This window comes from Cyrtonyx montezumae, unplaced genomic scaffold (assembly GCF_038088225.1).
Source record: "Cyrtonyx montezumae isolate F1298 unplaced genomic scaffold, pur_monq_1.0 scaffold_10, whole genome shotgun sequence".
NCBI classification, from domain to species: domain Eukaryota; kingdom Metazoa; phylum Chordata; class Aves; order Galliformes; family Odontophoridae; genus Cyrtonyx; species Cyrtonyx montezumae.
This window is the reverse complement of record NW_027071826.1, coordinates 10,918,053-10,940,399: the sequence shown is the minus strand read 5'-3', so window position 1 is coordinate 10,940,399 and position 22,347 is coordinate 10,918,053. Positions and strand designations below refer to the sequence as shown.

General features: G+C 41.0%; 1 protein-coding gene across 6 annotated transcripts in view; it reads left to right on the top strand.

Moving 5' to 3' along the window:
* The window catches only part of EVL (Enah/Vasp-like), a 128,750-nt gene that overhangs the window by 51,372 nt on the left and 55,031 nt on the right, over positions 1–22,347 (top strand). For 5 of the 6 annotated variants that reach the window (XM_065750281.1, XM_065750306.1, XM_065750290.1 and 2 more), the window contains exon 2: positions 18,358–18,526. In XM_065750281.1, the coding sequence (XP_065606353.1) occupies positions 18,358–18,526 (169 nt within the window). Of the gene's footprint in view, positions 1–10,939; positions 11,088–18,357; positions 18,527–22,347 lie in introns of those variants that run through there. The other variant, XM_065750272.1, reaches the window with a different exon arrangement.

Genomic DNA, 22,347 nt, shown 5'->3' with positions numbered 1-22,347 from the left:
CAGTGTTGCTTCTGCCAAATTAGCTGCAGCAGATCTAGGACCTGCAGGCTCCTCTCCAGTAGGCTGGAATTAAACCATCCAACATGCTTCTAGCATAAATGTTGCTCCTATAAAGAAGCTCAGACTTGTGAGAATGTCAAGTGCCAAGTCCCCCTTGGATTTTCCTTAGAAATCCCAGGCTTACTACTAAAAAAACAAATGGAAAAACAACTAAATTAGGCTTAATTTGGTATTTTTACTGCAAGACGTGTCTATCAATTGATGTCTTTCAATTAAGTTTTTCACTTAAGTGGAAAAAACTTAGGAATACAAATACTATCTCTTTTTTTTTTTTCTACAATAAGACTGTTCTTTCACGTGAACAAAAAAAAAATAATACTGTAAATGAAAAGGATCAAATAATTTTTTGCTATTGTGTCTTATGTGAAAGACATGCAAGCATGCAGTCAGCTTCTTAGTTTGTGTGAGCATTTTTGTTTGTATTGGCTTGGTTTTAGGAAGAGCCCATAGGCTGTTCTGGCTCTCGGCTGACGTATGCTCCTTGAGTCCAGCTGGGTTGGCTCTGCTGTTTTGGAAACTTCACTCTGCCAGCTTACGTTGAAGTCTGTGATGTTATCTGCACTGGTGTACCGTGATTATTTCCCTGGTTGTTTTCAGAAGGAAGCAAGTCTCTCCTCTTCCTGACGTGCAGGCTGACACTGCTCCATGCCATGCATCTCAGGGCACACCACGCTGCACATTCTGTTACCCTTATTATAATGAGCTGGGTGCTCATTAGAGCATGGCAGTGATAAGCAGCCATAATTTTGCTTGAGGAACATTAACGCTAGTCTGGTACCGGGAAAGTAACCTTACCTCAAGCCAAGTTATGTCAACATTGGATGGAACTCACTGATGACATCTGAAGGTGACGATATAACTGTGGAAGTTTGTAAATGTACAGTTGAAGAAAATGAAGGAAAACACTGATCTACAACCATTCCCTCCCTCTCCATTGTGGAATGGCCACAAGTTGCGCCAGGGAAGATTTAGATTAGACCTCAGGAAGCATTTCTTTTCTGAAAGAGTGGTCAGGCACTGGAATGGCCTGCCTAGGGAGGTGGTTGAGGCACCATCCCTAGCGCTGTTCAAGAAGCGTTTAGATGAGGTGCTAAAGGACTTAATTTAGTAGTTGGGTAGAGATAGTGATAGGAGGATGGTTGGACTAGATGATCTTATAGGTCCTTTCCAACCTTATGAACTTATGAACTTATGAACTCTCCCTTCCCCCCCCATACTCATCACTCAGCCAGCCCTGTTTGCTGTCTGTGTGGTATCATGGCCCATACAGAGCATTCTGCCCATACTTATTGGTTTTATAGCTCTCCCAGCCCCTTGCTTTCCAGAGCCCCCCCAAGGGTTTTCTTTGTTTAAATTTGTGACCTTGTCTTTCCTGAACCTTGTGCTCAACTGATGGCTTTGTAGTTCACCAGCAAGCAAAGCAAGCATAGATCCCATGTGCATTGTGTATGCACCAACTGCTGCATGAGCCACATTTTTACTGTTTTTGTTTCTGCTAAATACATCAGTGCTTTTATAATCCAAAGTTAGAGCTAGGTGGCAGTGAGCACGGAGTGCAGGTGAGTGAGGGTGCCTGCCACACATGCCACAGACCAAGAGGGAGGCTATGGACAAACTGAGGTGTAGAAAGCATTATGTATCAGCAAGTTATATTCTTATTCTCATTTTTAAAATGGTGTAAACTTAACTCTATGTGTCAGTGAGAGACAGAACAATGAGGTACATGGCGCGCCCATTAAAAACTGTTGCGTTTTTCAATTTCTTATTTTTGGAGAAGCAGGGAGGAGTTGTTTAAATACCACCAAAACCAACTTTTCTGTCTTTTTAGTAATATTTATTGTATGTGTTGTTTGGTCACTGAGGGACCAGCAGTGCTGTGCAGGTCCCTGTCAAGATCTGGAGGCATCAGGAGACAGCAAGAGGGTGGCACGGTGGGATTTGGGAGATCCCTGCAGTCCTAAAGAGCCATATATCCAGCAGGGGCATGGGGGAAGGATAGAAAACAGCAAACAATAAAGAGTCCACTCACTGCATAAGACCAAACTGGAAGCTGGAGACTGTTCACTACACAGGCTACAAAACCCTCAGAGCAAGCAGTTTTGTTTTCACATATTGTGTCTTTCACAGGAGTGTTTCTCAAATCCACGGTCTGATTTCCAGCTGTGGTCGCATTATTAAGTAAATAAGGACCATTGTCCGGGTGTTAGAAGTCAGTCATCCTAAGCAGAAAGAGATGAGACAAGCAAGGAAGGCAGAAATATTGAAGAGAAAAGGCTCATGGTAAAAATGCAGACAGCACTTAGAAAAATGGTTCTTTGAAACTAATGCTCCCTAACCCAGTTCCACTGCCTGTCACGGGAATGCAGGCTGGATTTGAAAAAGGGTCTCAAAGGTCAGTGTTTTATCCATTAAGCTGTAACTGCCTAAACAGAGTATGCAGCCTCAGAGACAATTCAGTGCTCTGCCTGATCTGTATGCTGTTGGCACTGCAGGAGTCGGTTTCAGCAGAGCAAACAGCGCGATGACACTGCTCATCAGATAACACCCCGATCACAAAGTGTGTGTGAAGAGCTCCTGTGAGAGCGGACTGCACAGGTTTGGTGAGCTCTTCAGGGTGCAGAGAGAACCCAATGTAGCAGCAAAGTGATGTTGGGAGATCTCTGAAACTTTCCACATCCCCTGCATGCAGCTCTCCTTTTTGCAGTTTGTTGACTTGTGTTTTTCAGTTCACTTTTTCAGTGTTTTTTTTTTTTCTTTCCAAAACGTGGTGTCAGTTATGCAAAACAATAGTTCTGAACATTTCAGTGCTGTTATAATAAAAGCAGTGTGCTAGAGCGAAGAGCACATCTCAACATCACAGGCTGTGTCACACTCCCACTCATTGGCTCAAGGGCTGAACTTTTATGTCAGACTTTGAATGGGAGAGGTTATCTTCTGACAAGTCTGTCTGAAGCAGTGACAAACAGCCTATGTGTTTTCAGTAGTAAAAAATACCCAAGAACTATGAATTTATACTTAGGGGAAAAAAAAATACGTGTAATCCTTGATAGGAGGGAGAGGACAAGGCGGGGAACATAAGAGCTGTAAAACACTTTCGCCCTGATGGTCTGTCACTGTGTTTGCTGCCATTTACCAAGAGTGGATTTGAAGTCAAAGGAATTTATATGGTCTTGTTTACAGCTCAGCACTGAGAGCAGCTGAGTCTTTTATTTCTCAAGGCTATTCAAAGTGTTTGGTTTTCTTTTATTTTACATACGGTTAACTTGAGGAACACTCAATTCATCTCTTTCCTTTTAAATTGCAATAGCTTTCCAGATTGGCAGAAGGACTTTAAATTCCTCATGGGCCATTTTGGAAATTTAACTGAAAGTTGCTCTGCCTTAGATCTTCGATTTTTTTTTTTTTTTCCTCAGCAGTTTTCCAGTCGTGATACATTTCTCTCTGCTGGACACTGTAGCTTGGTAGAAACAAAGGATGCTGCTTCACCAAATCTTGTCATTTTACTAGAGCTGTTTCCTCTGGGCCTCAGAGGATCTATGTTCACTACCCAGGAAGACATGGATGCCTTCAAATTAGGGTATGTGCACCCCAGGGGCTGCACAAGGCAATCCATGGGTGTGGGAAGAAAATATGAGAACTTAAGTAGTATATGAATGTAGTTTATAAATAAATATATCTTTGTAGTAGTGTGTGCTCAGAAGTTTTTTAGTAATAGAGGCATGAAGTTGAGTTTGGAGAACACTACTCTAGTGACATTTTAGCTCATTAGCTCTCATTAGTAAGAGCTGTGGAATTGTCAGCACTAATTTGTGACAATTTTCCCAAGGCATAGGAACTTCTTTTCTTCTCCATGCTGTGAACACAGGTAATTTCATGATTACTCGAATGCTTGCAAGAGGATGATCTTTCTTCATATTCCAGTGCATTCTTTGTGATATATTTCCAACTTTTTTGCACCTTGAGGTTTTGTTGATACGGAGGATTGTTTTCGTAACATTTGACAAAATCAGCAGCAGGGTTCACGTAGCCAAAATGCTTACATTTACTGCCTGAAGTGCTTTCATTAGAAGGTTAGTCCTGGATACTATTACATATAAACATCCATTGTAAGAAATGATGTAAGGGTGGTTGTTAGGGGAAGCAGAGTACAAATCATGGGAGAGCAAGAATACTTCTACCATTATTGGAAATAGTCTCTGATGTCCTCTTCAGTGCCTTGTACACTGGAAATAACACACAGCTTTGATTTAGAAACATACATAGTCATCTTGCAAAATCACGAATGTTGCATGCAGAGGAATCTGGTGTTCAAATGTATTCAGAGATCCTGTTTCAATTTTGGCACTCATCAAGTATTTTTATCTACCAGGGAATGGGGACAAATCTTTGCCAAGAAGTAATGGAAGGAGGAAAGGAGTTAGGAAGAGAGGAAGAAGGAAGCGGCTGCCAGGATAACTTTTAGTTTTGTCAAACATTGTTAATAGTTTTGGACAAAGAATTTGCTTACAGCATATCTCTGTTCTCTAGCTCTCCTTGGATTTATTTTTACTAAAAATAATCTGAAAATGGTTCTTACTGTGAAATTTAGGAAAAAAAACACCGTTTAGCTGATTCCAGCATGAAATACACAGATTCTTCAGTACAGTTCACTTACACTGGTGTTGGTTTATGCCCACCTTAAAGAAGCCTGTACCTTTCACAGGATGACAAGCTACAAATGCTCAGGCCTGTAATGTTCACTGTTTATCAAAATGAGGATGCTTAATCTAAGTACATACTATGATGCAGTTTGGCAGACTATTATTTGTGCCTAGGCATAACATATTGTTCTGCCTAGCTGAAGCACCACTGAAAACATTGAGCCCACTTTCATTGCCCATTGATGTCAGTGCAGGCATTGGATTGGCTCCAACAGTCTATTATAATTTGATGATATAATAATTTAGATGATATAAAAGATATTTGTGTTGCTGCTGAAATTACTAACACAAGTTTTTTCACCGGCATTAGGAAGGATGGAGCAGGTTTCAAGTCATGCAGAGCTACCTCAGCACCCTGCTAAATAAGGGATTGCTGTAAGAAATGAGAAAGATGGAAGGAATATGGACATTCTGCCGCCACTCGTGCCCGCTCTGCAGAGCATTACACAGGAAAGAAAGATTTGATGAGCTGCCAGGGCATGGCTGCACATGCCTTTTCCAGTCTTCACTTCCTTATATCTGTAAGACAATCACTATTTCCAGCTAGCCCTATTCTAAGCAGCACAAATAGCTGAAACAAGCCTGGAAGGGGGAACAGGTGTTCTTTAGTTTGGTGTTGCTTCACCTGTACTCCTTTTCTAAACTCAGCAAACACCTCTGCAGCACATCCTTCTTTCCTGAGCCCACCAGCTCCAGCAGCCTTTCCAGAGCACAGCATATTTGCTGTTTTTCCATGCCTTTTCTTCACTCCTCTATCCCCAACATCAGAAAACCTCTCCTTAGCTTCACACTTCTTGGGCTGAATCTCTCAAACCCATGTGCCTTTAAAACACTTCTGAAAGTGCTTCCATGGGGCTCACGCTAAAGGGATGCATCATGATGCATGTACTTTATCTGCTCGGTGAGACGCAGTGCTTGAGTTCTGTGGCTTAGTGGGGATAGCACTGAATAGCAGAGAAGGGTGGTATGAGAAAGGAGCAAATGCAAATTTTGAGTGAGAAGCTGCTCATCTTTTTTTGAGACTATTGTAAAGTTGGTAGTTTCTGCTTCAAGTCATAAACCCAGGAATTTATACGACTTCCTCGAGAATTAGAAGCTATGCAAAATAACGTATGCAGTTCACATGATCACTGATCAGGTCTGCTGAAACCACTTGTAATAGATGATTTGCTAAAGTGAAAGGAAAAGTGTAAGCTGAAAGTGAAAACATCTGCTGTGCAGCCAATTTTGGGAGATAGCATATGCCTGTTGACATAAATATGAGAATGTTTTCATCTGGCTCTAGTAAGTTTACATCAACACTCAGACCATTGCTAGTGGTTTTGTAGATCAAGGCCATTGCCCTGCTTTAAAATAACAAAGTTGCATAGAAAAGCTGTGAGAAAGCTCTTGAGATCTGCAGGGCAGAATGGGTTAAAGTAGCCTGTGCTCTTGAATTCTCAATTTCTGTTAGGAAAAAGCAGCAGGGAGATGCCCATGCTGCTGGCTGCATGGGGATCACTGATGTGGGAGGGGTGAGGGACACGGTCCTCCATGCCACTGGCAGACGTGACACAGAATGGAAATGTTTGCTTAATAAGGACTGTAAAATGTCCCAGGCACTCAAGACCCTTAAGTACTTTCCTATCTTAAGTAGAACTCTTTCTGGCAAACTTTGATCGTATTAGATAAACTTCCCATGATATCATCGTGCTCCATTTGTTATAAATGTGCTGATTTGCAGATGTGCAATTAGCTGACTCAGGCAATAAATAAATAAATAAAAAGCACTATGGATATGGTGCGTATGAAGTGGCAGTTTATTTCTCTCCATATGGTCCATAACTTGTTCCATGCTGCTTAGCGTGAGGTCTGGGCTCACTGCCCATTGCTCATCACCGTTTACAGAGAAGAAAATTGAAGGCAGCCACAGAGTTAATTCTTTCCAATACAGTTGTTCCTTAATGCAGTACCTAGGCTGTGCACATCAGGCCAAACAGGTGGTCCCCTTACAAGCAGGTGAGTCCAGAGATCTCCCTCTTCAGAGCAGTGGGGAGGAGAGGAAATTATCTTAGAAAAGGGCACTGCGGAAATGAGTCAAGGTCTTCCCTTGAAGAAAGAAAAAGTGTGGCACCCTAAATGTGACATAACTTGAGTCCTTTAAAAGACTGGGTAGTCTTTGTGTCTTTTTGTGTTTCGCTTGGTTGTGGGTTTTGTCTTTCTTTTTTTTCTTCTTTTTCTTTCCCTGCCATATGTTTATTTATCATTACTTAAATGGTTCTTTATCTGGGCTCTTGTCTGTTCTGAGTACATGTCAGAACTTCTTTGGATCTCAGAAGTGATGGGGTTACATCCTAAATCAGTAGTCTCTAAGACTTTCATTCATTAAAAAATATATATATATATTCATTGCAATTGCATGACAGCACCTTGCCTCACTGCACGTTTTTAATCCCTATAATACTAAATGAGTAAATTCTGCTTTCCTCTTTAGTATTTCTTCTGGTCCTTCAAAATAGAGATGAGTAGAAAATAGAGATGTCAGAGATCAACAGCATGCACTGACACAAAGGGTTAAACTTTCTGAGGACCAGGCTTTTTTTTTTTGTCTCATCAGCATGTTTAGTGGTTGCAAATCTCAGCATATGAGGAAATGTCATACATTCAGGGACTATTAACAGCTGTGAAATTAGTTTTGCAAATCAGAGTATGTGACTGCATATTTCTATGTGCTGTTATTTAGCATTTCTGCATATATTCATACAATTTTCTTGCACTTGATGAAATTTGGGTGTGCAGTCTCAGTGTGAATTTCCAGATTTCCTAATCATTAACTTATTAAATGAAATGACATTTCCATGTGCAGATTTTGAATTGTTCTGCATTATACTAAGCTGCCTTTTTGGGGCAGTGCCAAGTTAAAAATGAGAGATAAATTTCTGAGAAGTTATTTGGAAGGTGTGAAATGCATATTCATTAAGAAAAAATATTTTCTTCGTGTCTGCCTACGTAAAAATGGCTTCTAGTTATAGTTCTAATTTTGGATTAAGACTCTGATAGGCTTTCTAGAATATACAGCCAATCAAAGCACTTTCTACAGTGCATCTTCTTTTCAATTCTTAAGAGACTAGCTGGATTTTGTGTTTGGACATGAGTTTGAGCTTGAGACGGAAAGTCTCCCCTTTCTGAGTTTGCACTGTAGCTCCAAGAACTGAAAATACATGGTGCTATTGTGATGTGCCAATAATGTCCCATTTGGTAATGCAGTTTTCCAGAAGAGAGCAAATGCAGCACCTAGATGTCTTTGGAATATGAAAGGCAGCAGACATGCTTTTCAAAGGCCTATGGGAATATTCACATAATTGCAGCTAAAGCCTCACTTCTGTGTTCAGGAATCCTGCTCTTCTCACCCAGATCTCAACACGTGACTGAAATAATCTGTTTACCCAGCATGCAGTCCTTTGTGAGCACTGGACAGAAACCAGCTACCGGGTCTTATTTTGTAATTTGTTCCAGAGTGCTGTTTCCTTCTAAGCACTCTCTAGTCCAAGGCATTTTACCAATGCAAGCGAGTGATTAGAGGCACTTCTGGAATGCATGCTGTAGTGCTTAATGAAATTAATTTGGTTTATGATGGGGCACTGTGGGGGCAGAGTTGAGTTTTAACCTGCTTGCTGTCCCTGCTTCCTGGCATGATTTTGGAGGTGGCTGCAGTGTCCCAGCTGCTGGGCTAGGAGTGGGTGGGAAGGACTGTTTGTTTTCAGGTGTGCTCAGTTGTACCTGTGATCTGGAGAATCAAATCTTTGCATGTTGATTATGCTAACTCAGGAGCTAGCAGATGTTACTGTATTATGTGAGAGTTATTTTTGCTTGGTTCAGCAGGAAACCTGTTCTAACAACTAAGTACTGTGTCCTTGCCAAAAATCAGTGACTTTATCTATCCCACACACATCAAAGAGAAATAAAAACGCTTCTCAGAGTCTTCCTTACTCTAGCATCCTGCACCTGTGTGCCTGGGAGAATGGAGCCAGCATGGCCAGTCTGATCAATTGATTTAGAGTGATCTGGAGATGGACTTTTCAGGATCTATCATAAAATCACAGCATGGCTGAGGTTGGCAGGGACCTCTGTTCCTAGTCTGGTCTGACCTCTGCTCAAGCAGGGACTCCCAGAGCAGGGTGCCCAAGATCATATCCAGACAGCTTTGTCTCATGCGGACAAAAATTCTGTTAGCCCTCTTAGCAGCACACTGCTGACTTGGTGCCCACCAGGACCCCCAGGTGCTTTTCTGCAGAGCTGGGTGCCTCCTAATAGGTGCTGGTGCCTGGGGTTGTTCTTCCCCACATGCAGGACTCTGCACTTCTACTTGTTGGACTTCTTTTCTAACATGTGCAGTTGAGATTGTGAAAACAGTACTTGACAGTAATAGTCTAAGGATTGAATGAGCTGTACAGAGGAAGTGCCACTTGACTCCAAGTAAAAAGAAGAAAAAAAAAATATGAAAAAAGTTGTATGTCAGAGAACCCTTTCTTGTTGCATTGCAACATTCCCAAATCAGCTGAAAAGAAAACTGCACTCCTTGGTGCTTGGCAGGTGCTGAGCATTCAGTGCTGGCTCCTGGAGGAAGAAAGACCCGAAGTTCCTTGCAGTTGCCATTGCCTTCCAGCTCATTTTCAAAAGCTCTGCAGTCTGTGGTGTTCTAAGGAGTCTAGGCTGCCATGTCAGACCTGCACGCTCCCCATTGGTGGACACACGGGCAAAGGGACTCAGGTAGTTGAGAAAGACAGGATTTTGTGCAATGGTCTAGATTGGGGAGGTCATTCTTATGCGCTGCACTTTTGGGAACTGGGTTCATGTTAGGTAACACGTTCCTTCCTGGTTTGTGTAACCTTCCCAGTTTGTGTAATGCTGCAGTGACATCCAGCTGGCTGTGAGCCATCTGTCCCCCCTCATGCTGACCTGCATTGCACTGGTTACAGCATGTCTAATATCATCACAGGAGAATTATTTTCCTCAGCAGCGTACATTAAAAATAAATAAAAAAATAAAAAAAAGTAGTTGAGGTAAAGGACAGTGTGAATCCCTTTCCAAATGGTAATAACCAACTTTTGTTATGGCTGAAGAATTATTTTTTTTCCTCTTGGTGTCTTCTTGTTTGTATTTCTTTTCTGTGTGGATCTCCAGACAGAGGTGCATACAATGGCCTGGGCTAAGGGGGAGCAGTTGGGAGCCCCAGCTACCCAGTGCTTTTCTTCTGCAGGTGTTTGTGTTTTTTATTTGCATTGTGTGTGTGTGTGCAGTCACAGATAGCAGCTGATGCAGTTGCACGTGTTAGAAGAATGTGTGAGCACACTGACAAAAAGCAGAAGGCAAAATCATGGGGAAACAGGGAGAAAACCCTAGTGTTCTCTAATTTGCAGCAAGAATGTAGCAGGACCCATATAGTTCTCCCTGCTGGCTGCCTTGCACTAGTTCTCCCTCTGCTGTTATCAGGTCATGCCAGAACACACTCATATCCTAAAGCCAAGCTGAAAGTCTGGGGAGCATTTGCTGGGCATCCACGTTTACTGCTTTGCCAAAGCAAGTAATGAGGAAAGAAAGGAAGCTGGGAAGAGGGATGTACCTCAAGGTTCTGCCACCCTGGAGAGGCAGCCCATCAAAATTGCTGCAGCTTTACCTCAGGAGAGCTATCAACTTGCAGGAAGGCATACAGTGCTTATGTACCCCTCAGAGCAAATTTGTTCATATTTCTAATGTTGGAGACTTCTCCAACGTTTGGAGATTTCTTCTTCTGTAGGGTAATTGATTGGTTAGCCCGTGTCAGTTCCAGCTGTCAGGGAGGGCCTGAATGGCAGCCAGGGGGCCCTGGGCTTGGTTTTGTACCATGTCTCCATCCCTGCTGTAAATGGATAACAGCAATTTGTCTGGGTCTTAGGTTTGTTTGCTTTTTTCTTTTTCTTGGAGAGCAAACCTGTGCCTTGAGAAAATATTGAAATGTTTTTAATTGCCCTGCTACCAATGAGGGAAGGGTGGTGCATCTAATCGTAATCTCTATTGCTTGGACTTCTGTTTGATAAATCAGCTGAAAGAAGTAATAATTTTTTTTTCTTTAAAGTCCTTTCCCTGCCAAGCAAGCGTTACTTCCTGCCTGCCCTTTTGCTCTTGGTAACACTTCCCTTTCCTGTTTTTGTAATAAGACTTCACATAGACTCAGGTTGTCTTCCTGCCAAATCTGTGTTCAGCTGTGTAATGTGGTGAAATACCCTATCTGGGTGTAAACACACGTGCCACATTTGAGCATCTATTCCTCCAGGATTACCTGACCAGGTCTTCCTCAATGGCGGGCACGTAAGTACTGGGGCACTGTGCTCTGAATGGCAGCAATCTCGCTGTCAGTGTTAGCGGGGCTGGATGGAAAGTGTGTGTCATTGGAGGTGCAGGTGGTCTGCATTGTGGTTATAGCCTTGCAAGGTAATTTATGATTTTATACAGTGGTAATTATGTTCATATAGCAATGCTATGTGTATATGCAGCTGCTGGCAGTGAGGGAGAGGCTGGATCAGTTGCGCTGCTCTCAGTCCCCGTGTGACGCCAGTGGCTCCAGAGGAGTTTTCACAGGTTTATTTGCATTTCTTTGGGGACTGAAGAGAAACCAAAGCTACGCAATGCCAACTTCAGTGAAATACCTGTGTGTTGATTTGCTGTATGTACTCACAAGTCTGGCTTTCCTGATTATTTGTTACAATTATCACCTTTAAAAGCCTTTATTTAATTGCTCTACTGCAATATGAATTTGGCTGGCCAATGCGTGAGAGTTTCAGTCATGGGTTTTCACTTGACAATTTAGTCTCGGGTTTTGCGTGATGTGTATTTTTACAAGATTAGTTGCTTCTTCTTTTTATTTCTGTAATTTAATGGTGAAGGGAAATGGTTTATATTAATAGCAACCCAATCTAGTAAAGTTGTTTTTTTTTACTGTTTTTGTCTGAGTGTGTGTTTAAAGATTAATTGGGTTCATTGTCTCTCCCCAGGGCATCTACTTGATCTTTACTTTTAGGAACATCTAAACATTTACTTGATATTTATTTTTAGGAACTGCCAAAGTTTGTCTTCAAGGTGGCACGCAAAATTAGATAGCAAACCACACTTCAAGGCAGAATGAGATGTTGTGTGAATTAAAGCTTTAATGGAGCAGTGGTGTTTCTCTGTTAGAACACAGCAATGCCCCTGCCCTGTCGGAGCTGGCACGTGTTGAAGAGAAGGTTGGCCATAGCACTGGGTATTGGGCTGCCTGGCAGTGCTGACTTCTCTCAATCACTACATTTCTTCTGTGAATGCCTTTTACACAGCGATTATTTTAAAAGTTGAGTTGAGCTACTGATGACTGGAGTTCCCCTTAGAATCATTATGTCTCTTATGGTTCAGTGTGCAAAATGTACCAGTAAAGTTAGGGATTAAAATTAACTCCACCACGTGACATCAAAATCTCAGCACTGTAAACGAAACAGATGTACCAGCTTACAAGGGCACAAATCTGCAGCCAGCCCACCAGCCCTAGATCTACCTCAATTGGCAGATCTGTTGTTTTAAGTGTGACAGTGGACACTGAGAGGTCAGGGTTTTGTGTGGACTTCTGTAGGACTGAGCTGCTGTGCTATGACGGGCCTATGTGAATCACCCCTTCCACTGCATTATCTTTCTACATTCATTATTTATTTTTTGTATTTCTACCTATTACATCTCACATCTTCAAGAACAGTGAGGGGTGACAGACAACATAGCAGTTTCTCTGGTCATTCCAGCGTTGCATGGATGTTTCCAGGCTTAGCAGCTCATCTTCTAAAGCCCTGGCCTTGCGTGAGATCAGAGTGCCTCATAAGCTGGGTTTTGGTTTCCATCTTAAGTGTCTGCAGTAAATGTCAGCAGCAGTCATTGCACGTGGCAATTCCCACTGGGTATACCAGTACAGAGAGGGAGGACTTCAAATGAATGTCTCATTGCTAGTAGAAATATACTTCTCCTTGTGGAAGCAAGTCGGTGTTCATCTTACTCTTGTTTATGCTGTAGGCACCAGTAATTCAAGTTTTTTTCTCAGTAAAATATGTATGTATCTTGGAGGCATGTCATGACTTTATTTAACAGTGCCTTTTTGAGAGCTACTTGTGAAAGAGGCTTTGGATATGCTCAATTTTCTTACAATTATTTAATATAATAATCTGCATGTCACTGCAGATTATTATATTAATAATAATTATTATTATTAATTAATAATAATTAAGAGAATCAGAAGCACCTCTGCGTGTGAAGTCCCTCTGCATCTGTGCTGCCCTTCAGTTTGATCAGTGGCTAAGTGCTCCTGCTTCACTACGAACTTTGGTGCTCTGGAACAAGGGTAGGATGAACAATGGTGACATAGGATGTTCTGTGCATTTACTCGCAGAGGGAAGTAGACTTTTAAAAAAGAGGTCCCTAATAGAGTCAGAATGAGACTGACATTGTGTTACAGAAATGAGGCTCCCAGCAAGAAATGGAGTCATGAGCAAAGCCAACAGTGAATCTCTGTTGGCTTTGCTGAGAAGGGGAAGGCTGAGAGCCTCTGCACCGTAGCAGGTTGTGTTTGCTAGCAGCTCAGATCTCAGGTATGGTGAATATGAGCCTGGGTGGCCTGAGTGCTGCTCAGAGGGTCTCCCGTTTTTTTCATATCCTCTAAACCCTGCCACTAAACAGAAGTGTCCACCAATTTTTTATTTTTTTTTATTTTTTATTTTTTGCAGAGGGAACTGCAAACAATGCTGAAACGCTTTCATGTTATTTTGTTTGCTTCAGTAAAATTGACTAAAGTATTTTCAGCAAATTAGGCCCCTGGAGTTTGCAGCAGACTTTAAGTGCTGCAGGACCACGAACTGTAGCTTGCTAATTCTGAGGTTAACACAGATCTGTATTTCACAAAGACCACGTGTCTGTGTATACAGGATTTTTACTTATGTTAGCTGTTTTAAAGGTAACACTGAGGTATTTCTGTCATTTTCTTAATTCAGCATCTATTTCTCATGCATCAGGTTTAACCACACAGCTTTCTGTGGACAGACTCAGTGGAGAAGTGGAGTGAGGTGTGTTGGCTTGTGAGTCACCTCGCACGTTCTGGGTGCTGAGGGTTAGTTCCCAGGTAGGACAAGACTTGGGCAAAGCCATGTTAACAACTACAGATGAGCATATCAGTACAAAATAATTTGAAATGTTATTTAAACGAGTTGGATGTAAATGGAAATTAAAAATAAGGTACATGTTTGCATTTGCTAAGAGTACTAGAAGTCAGCTTGGTTGAAGAGAAGGAGAGAGAACTGAAAGCACCTTGGAACGTGATGGATTGATAATAGGTTCCTTGATTTCTACTAGGAAACTCACAGTTGGTTTCAGGTTAATTTCTGCTCCAGTGCAGCATGCCCCCTCATGTTTTTCTTAGTTTGGGATGGAAGAGACAAGCCTTGGAGAGTCTTCAAGGCCCCTGTTGAAGGCTTGCTGTCCATTGTCATGGTTTACTCCCTTTTTCCAGTTTATGCTCTATGCTGGCATTTCTGAGCTTTTTATTTTTCATATTTGCATAGCCACTGGCCTACACAAAATGAGTATGTTTCCCCTTTCTGTGTCCCGCCAGTCCCTACTTACACAGTCATTTCTGTCATTTCATTCCCTGTCATTTTTATTCCTTCTGTTTAAATACTTGCAGTCAACCAGTTTATGTCAAACAGCTCCAATAAGGATGATTTACAATAATTCACAAAAAATGCATGTATTTTCCTTAGGGCTCCCAGTATTACCTTTTCAGTACTCCTTTGTAGCTCTTTTTTGTTTTTTGGCTACAAGTCCTTGCTACTCATAAATTTACCAAAACCCGGGAAGAAGAGGGATGCATTTTTCAATCTCTGCACAGATGGAAGAGGAGAAAAGTTTGTTGATGAAGCCACCTTCATTGCAGCCCTGACTGAAAGTGCAGCTTCACTGCTACCCCTCCAACTGTGGTTGGTCTCTGTACCTTGAATGGTACCTTATAGCTGGAAGTAACTCATTCAGGGATGAAAGTGTTGCTCACACTACAGCTAGTAAAGCAAGGAGGATGCTGCAGATCTGCATTGTCAGTCCAAGCATGCCATACAAGAGGCGAAATTATACCCTCTTAACGCATAACCGCCTGTGGTGGAAACCCAGGTGGATAAGTCTGCTTGCATGTTGATGTAACGTAAAAAATCAATAGGAAAATCTGTAAATTTTGGAACAGTATGTGGAATATGATGAATCTTTTCTAATACTTACTTATTTATTCAGTAACTTGCCTGTGTACTCTTAGGAAAACAAGGCAATTTCTAGAGTCATGACTTGATATCTAAATGCTGATGCCTGCTAAACTCTTCTTGTGGAGAAAGATTTTGACTATGTACAATAGTACAGCTAAAACCTCAGTTTTTACCTGTTGTATGTAGTTGACATGAGTATCAATCAGTCACAAAAATAGCAGAACTTTTTTTCTGGAGCCTTGTGAAACCAACATTCACATTCAAAATAATGCAGTCCACTGAGTGCAATAGAAAGGTTCTAACTGACCTTTGTAAGAGTTGTACTGAACGTTTTCTGGATGGTTTTCAGGAAGCCCCTTAAAGAATCAGTAGGACAGTTGTGCTTTTTGTAGGTAGGATGAAACTTTAGGCATAAATAGTTACACCTCCACTGAGGATGATATAGCAACCTAGCAATGCATCCCTGGAGGTATTTTGGGTTTTGAAGGACTGATGAATTGTTTTGCAGGAAGGGATTCCCCTTCTGCTGTACTGGTTTTGTGTTCCTTTCTGTTATTTCACTGGAGGCCAGATAATAGGCTTAATCCTGTTTCCATTCAAATGAATGATGAAAAACTTCCCTGGCTGCAGGGAGAGCAGGAATTGATGTGTTGCTTTACGTTAGAGTAACAGTTGGCTGTCATGCATTAAATATTGCTCCTGAGGCCTGCATCTGTATTTGCATCATGGGTTTGTAGAGGGTGTTTTTGCAGCAGCAAACTCTGAAGGCAAAGTTGTTTTATGGTATGGAATCTAGATACTGCATGATGAGCAGTGCCACTATAAAGCCTTCGTGTCTGTGTTTTCTTTGTGGTAAGTATGGATCAGTCAGTTAAATAAGTTTTAGTCGTTAAGGAGCCCATGGCATTTGTGGCTTCCAAAGTTCATCTCACATGCAAACAATCCAGTGAAACCAGTGCCATGTTCTTGCTTCCTTTGGTATAGACTTGTAGTGACCAGCAAGGCTGGAGAAGCAGGAACTGGTGTCATGCCAGCTAAGAGTTACTCTGCAGGGAAGAGGTTTTCTGGCTCACTGGACAGCTGATGCTCCTTGGGCTCTGGAGCTGGAGGTGCCACGAACCACCCTGTAGCAGAGGCAAGTGGGAACCACTCAGCCATAGCACCACATTGGATATTATTCTTAGCCATTCAATTTCCATATGGCAAAGATGATGCAGTGTTCTTGCTTTTTCACTTGTATGTTGCTCTGTCTTTCTCCACATCTGTGGAACCAAGGCAAGGTGACAGTCCCCCCTCCTCCCAGCCTGAGACTCATGCACCAGCTGGAGGATTAGACAGGCTGGAGCAAGATCAAATCCCTCAGCTGTTAGTGTCAGATGCATGGGGAAGCTGCCACAGGACATTAGTTCATCTTAAAAAGAGTGATAGTGAGGTGTTTGCTGGGTAAGTACATCAGTGAGGGTGCAGATCTTCTCTGCGTATCCTCCCACACAGCTGAGCATCGACAGCTGATGGATGAGCTTCTTCTTATAATTCCAGTTAATCTAAATAAAACATTCAGCCTTTCTGATCTGACTATTTTACAGACTGCTGATTCCATGTTATGTAATAAAAATACACTTCAGTTTGAATTGTCATACAATCATAGAATATCCTGAGTTGGAAGGGACCTACAAGCATCATCAATTCCAACTGCTGGTTTCTTACCTTGGTCTTTGTTGCTCCCTCTATAAACTCTGTGAAGAGTTTTCAGAGTCTTGCCCATAGCACAGAGGAGGTCAATGGACTATTCAGACACTGTAAGAAGTGACACAATGAGCCAAACATCAATAGGCTTTAATTCACAGGAATTGCATCTGCCTTGGAAATCTTTTTGAGACCTATGGATAAGAAAAGACTGAAAATTGCTGCTGTAATCTACCCATATCCCCTTAATACCTAGAGTAGTGTGTTCCCTTTCATTAAAGTGATGGCAGTGATGGGGTTCAGTGGGGCTGCATTTGCCACAGTTGGTGTAGATTACACGTGGTATCACTCGGTGCAGTGGCAGGGCAGTGATATGGCTCAGCAGCAGCCGAGAGCTTCTCCTGTATTTGTTCGGGTGAAAGTGAGGCATTGCTGAGAGAAAATCAAGCCAAAGAAGTGTAATTAGGAAATGAAAAAATGATTTTATGCAAAGTGGATTATCGTTTGGTATTGACTTGCTGAAAATTATTTAATATTCCTTGGTCTGGGAAAAAGAAGTTTGTATAAATACATGTAGATCTGAAGTAAATACGGTGGCCATGATCTTAAAACTTTTGTGGGACCTAAACCCCAAGGGTTTTATTTAGGTTTAATGTGTACTTGTTGTAAAACCCTCTTATGTTCAAATATATCAGTTCTCCAAAATTTGGAGGGCTCATTTTTACTTCATGTAATTCTGATTTCAGACCAGGAATCAAAATCCCCACTGCCATTCCAAAAATGCTGCAAATGGTGGCTGTAAAGCACTTCGACCCACGCTGAGTTGTCACTTCAGCAGTACTTGCAGAGGAATTTCTTTCACATGGAAAATGTCTTTTAGCATCAATATTTGTATTAGTCACTAATGCACAAGCAATAGGTAAAGAAATGATGAATTTCTATGAGGCTACAGAATAAAAATAGCTATCTATTAATACTCTATCAAATAGTAGTTATCTACTGTAACACTGAAATTCAGAAATCTGTGGAGTTCCCTCTCTGTTTTCATTGCTATTAAAGTGAAGGAGAAAAGAGTCCCTGTGCATTTTTCACTGCATATTCTGGGATGTGTCAGTGCGTCACCAGGTCTGAGCATTAAGTGTCAGCTGGATTAACGTAATTGATTTCTTCAGTTTACCTAACGTGGCTTTTGGTTCAAGGTCTGCTTGCTTCCAGTTTTAAATGTGTACCTCAGCTTTGCGTGCCATGTTTTTGTCAGGAAGCTGTAAAATGTTAGTCAGTTTTCATGCAAATCTGAAAGGCTTTGCTTGCCAATAGGTATATAAAAATATATGGAGCATTCATACTGTAGACAGTTTTAATAAAATTGGTGTGCTACCAGTTATTCCTCAGGGCCTAGTATTTCTACATAAGATGCTGGATTGGTTCAGCAACATGCTGAAGGTTTTGTTTTTGTTTTTAAGTGTATGAACGCTTACATGCAAGCTTTAATTTAACTATCAAATTGTATTCAAAGGATTAGTTACGAAACATGCATTTTAAGCAGTTCTGACAATTTCTCGTTTTCCTTTCCTTGAGATGTTTTTGGTAGCATACAATGAATTTGTTTTTCTTCTTTTTTTTCCTTTCTTTCTTTCCAGTGAACAGAGTATTTGCCAAGCCCGGGCTTCAGTTATGGTCTATGACGACACCAGTAAGAAATGGGTGCCAATCAAACCCGGACAGCAAGGGTTCAGCAGAATCAACATATATCACAATACAGCCACAAACACCTTCAGGGTTGTTGGAGTTAAACTGCAAGATCAACAAGTGAGTAACTGCATTAAGCTTCCTGTAAATGAACCTTTGGTCTCTTTACGATACCATCAGTTGTGTAGTTAGCAGTTATATAGTTAGTGCAGTCTAGCAACATTTCCTGCTCTCTGCAAGGTGCCTGTGAGCTCATTTACTCCCAGCATTCAGATTTGGTGTGATTTTGGGGACACAGAATATGTCGTGATTTATTACTGTGTATTTGCAAAAAGAACTTTCAGTGAATGCGGGAGAGATTTTAACATGTATTTTTTCACCTACAATTTTCCTTGGAAATGAATTTTATTTCATTCTGCAGAGTTTGCTCTCAACTCCCTCTAATTTACTTTTTGCTCATTTTTACTACTGGATATACAAAAGAGAAGAAATATCACCTAGCACTGCCATTCCTAAAGCATGCTTATTATACTGCCATGATAAGCAATTAGTTTTTCATAAGGCGTTTTGATGTCCTAGGTGCATGCTGTGATCTGATTTATGGCAAGCTAAGCCTGCAGTACCTCTCTAGGTATTAAAGGAGTTAGGTGGGATTTAGATAAGCAGCAGTGGGATCAGAGCCTCCTGAGCCACCACAGCCCAGTGACCACCTTGCTCTTGTGTGCACCAGGCTGTGCATGCCATCAGAAGCACCACATTTCACAGCTATACTCAAAATAACAAAAATATGTTTGCGTAGAGTGGTAATGCTATATGGCAATCTTATATTGGTATTTTAGAGAACAGGTCTGGGAGCTGAGGTCTCAAAATGATCTGCCTGGGCTGCCCCATCCCATGCTCACTTTGCACTGTCCCACCAGTGGGTATGAAGGTGGCCGGCGCTGCCACCTCCCAGCTGCCAAAATGTTAAGTTGATCTGCTCATGATTTTTTTAATTATCATTTTTTAGCTCTTCAGCTTCCTGCAGCACGCTTTTGAAACATCTGCAATATCTTCTGCTTCTCTATTTATCATTCTCAGTGGAGCAAAAGCAATCTATTAATGAAGTTCCATTTTAGAAAGAGAAAATATTTTTGAAAGCGAATGAAATGCGGTGGCTGCTTAGTCACTTTTGAGAATCGGTACTGCAGCAGGCCGTGCTACTTTGTTTGTTTTGTGTCGCCAGCTGGTGAATGTAAATGGGATTCATGTGAGCACATTCTAAAAGATGCATCTGAGTAGTTGGCATAAAAAGTAAATGTCATAAAATCTATCTATCTATATGGGAGACTTGGTGTACCAGAGGTCTGTCTCTCACTATATTATTTATAGTGTAGGATGTACGCAAAATTCAAAACTTGATCTGTACTTTAAACATGTTTAAGATCAACTGTAATGTTCTATTTGCTTGCAAATTTTCCTGCTTATGAAGAGTCTACATGCCATCTAAAAATCTCAAGTCAGAAGGAAACAGATATACACTTTTCTAGAGTCTGAAGACTAAAAATCCTCCCTTGATACAAACAAGCCTTATGTATAGGCTATATAAGGCACTTAAAACTGTCTAGAAGAAACTACCTTCAACATGACTAAAAATCTAGTATCATGAATGCAGCAAATGTTCTGAAAGTCTCAGATTCAGAATTTCATATTATTGTAAGAGTCTCACAAGGAGCTGTAAGCTTGTTTGACTTGCTAAGTAGTCGAATCCAATGAGAACAAAAATGAATTTCAGTCAAAATAATTCTCTATACAAGCCATTTCAAACTTGCTCTCAGGTTGTGCTAAGTCACGTTGAAAGTGAGGCTGTTTTGCAAGAAAAGTCGTATTTTTTCTGAAAAAGACCAATGTTGAGGTAATATGAGATTTGGCATAAAATGGAGCTGCACAGATTTCCAAAAGTTGAGAAACTAGTTTAAAATTTCTAACACAGTAACACCATGAAGGAACAACTTTAAATTTTATTTCGTGCTATAGTAAGTTTTATTACATACTGCAATCTTCAGAATTTCACCCTCCTTTGCCTGCCTTTAATGTTTCCCTTTTAACTTGTTTCTTTTTATTTCCTCTTCAATAATTGCTCTCTTTAATTTTCATCCTCTTTTCAATTTAAGTCATCTTCTGTAGGCTCCTTTTGCTGTCTTTCTCTGGGTGCTTTTCCTAGCCCTTTTCTGGTGCGTGGGTTAGGGTTTACAGGACTCCCTTCCCATTTTGCTTGCTTTATCTTGTTCTCTAGCTGGTGGTATCTAAAAAGTTCACCACAAAGAAAATATGGTTTTAAGAATGTCAGAACTGCAATTTTGTTCTCGGACTGATCAATCTCATGCATCTGGGTGATGAGATTGTTGAGTGCAGCAGCCCTGAACTGCAGGCAGAAAGTCAATGAATTCTCTTTTCTGCTCTGCACATACTCATGCTAGCGTGTGCAATAATCCTCAGAAAAGCCAAAGTGGCTTTTTAAACCTTTGGAGCAGCCACAGAGGCAGGACTGTTTTGAAGCTGCAGCCACATCAGCAGAGCAATCACTTGGTGACACGAGCTTTAATGTCTCCATGTAACTTTCATTCCTTTCCAGCATCTAGCCCAACAGTCATAAACAAACAATTTACTGCAATTTTCAGCTTTCCAGCTGTAATTGTAACCTTACAAAGGTGAAGTGTGTTAAATTCAACCACCATGCAAGGCATTTGCAAAGGTCAAAAAAAAAAAAAAAAAGTACGGACAGTCCATCTCTATGGCTCAGCAGAAAAGTAGCTCCCCAGGTCATCATCATCTGAAGGTTTAAAATGGTGATTTTACATTTTAGCCTGATCTCACTGAAAAAATGCATGAGTTGAATACACAGGTAGGGAGGAAAGTGCGAGTCAGAAGTGAATTATACCTCCTGAAGGCTTTGTGCATTGATGTGGTTAAGGAGCATGTGTAAAAACAGGGCCCTGGGAAGGTGGGGCTTCTTAAATTTGAGCCTAAGCCAGACCTGAAATGGGGACAGAATTCTTGGGATATAACAAAGACCATGTGTTAAAGAAAAATTAGTAGCCAATTAATTGACACTGTAAGTTATTAAGTTGGTTGGGTTTGGGCCTGCTTTCAGAAATAGAGAATTACCTGCAGCTGTGGTAGTTTGTAGCTGCTCACCACAACCTCCATATTTTAGCTAACCCAAGACTGCTGCCCATGAAGGGGTTAGTGCTGGAAGCACAATAGGAAGCAAGCTGATAACAAACTTGTGCATCATTTCATGCTCTGGAGAAACAAGATGTGTTTTTTATTCTGGTTTGATCAACGGGAGTATTGGCTGTAAGACTTGTGATCTTGGTGGTGGTTATGCAACAAAGACCAAATGTGATGGGGTCCTGAGGTGCCCTCAAACCCTTCTAGCCCTGTTTCTGTGGTTTCTATCAATTACTACCATCTTCTCTGCTGATAATTTGTAACTCAGTAGACTACAGGCTGCAATCAAAGGGAAGGCTTCTTGATTTTGAGCTTTTTAACAGATTCAAGCGTTCCCCAGAGAGTTTGTACTGAAACTGAAGCGAAATGGTTAAGGTACTGGATAGAAGTGAGACAAAGCTTTTTTTATTTTTTTCATTTTTAATATTAAAGTGATAGGAACATTGAATACTATGCACAATCAGCCTGTGAAACTTCTTGCCATATGGTATGATTGAAATCCAGAATTTAATAGAATTCAGAACAATGCAAACATTTATAACAGTAACAAGGCTATTTTATTTCAGGATAGAAAATACTAACATGGGTTGGAAAAGAAGAAAAAAAAGAAGAAAAAAATTAATACAGTGTGTTATGTTTCAGCTTTTAAGATAAACTCTAAGTGAAGAGTTAAAGGAAGAACTTATTATTATTACAGACAAATCCATTACTTCTTTCTGCAAGATTTC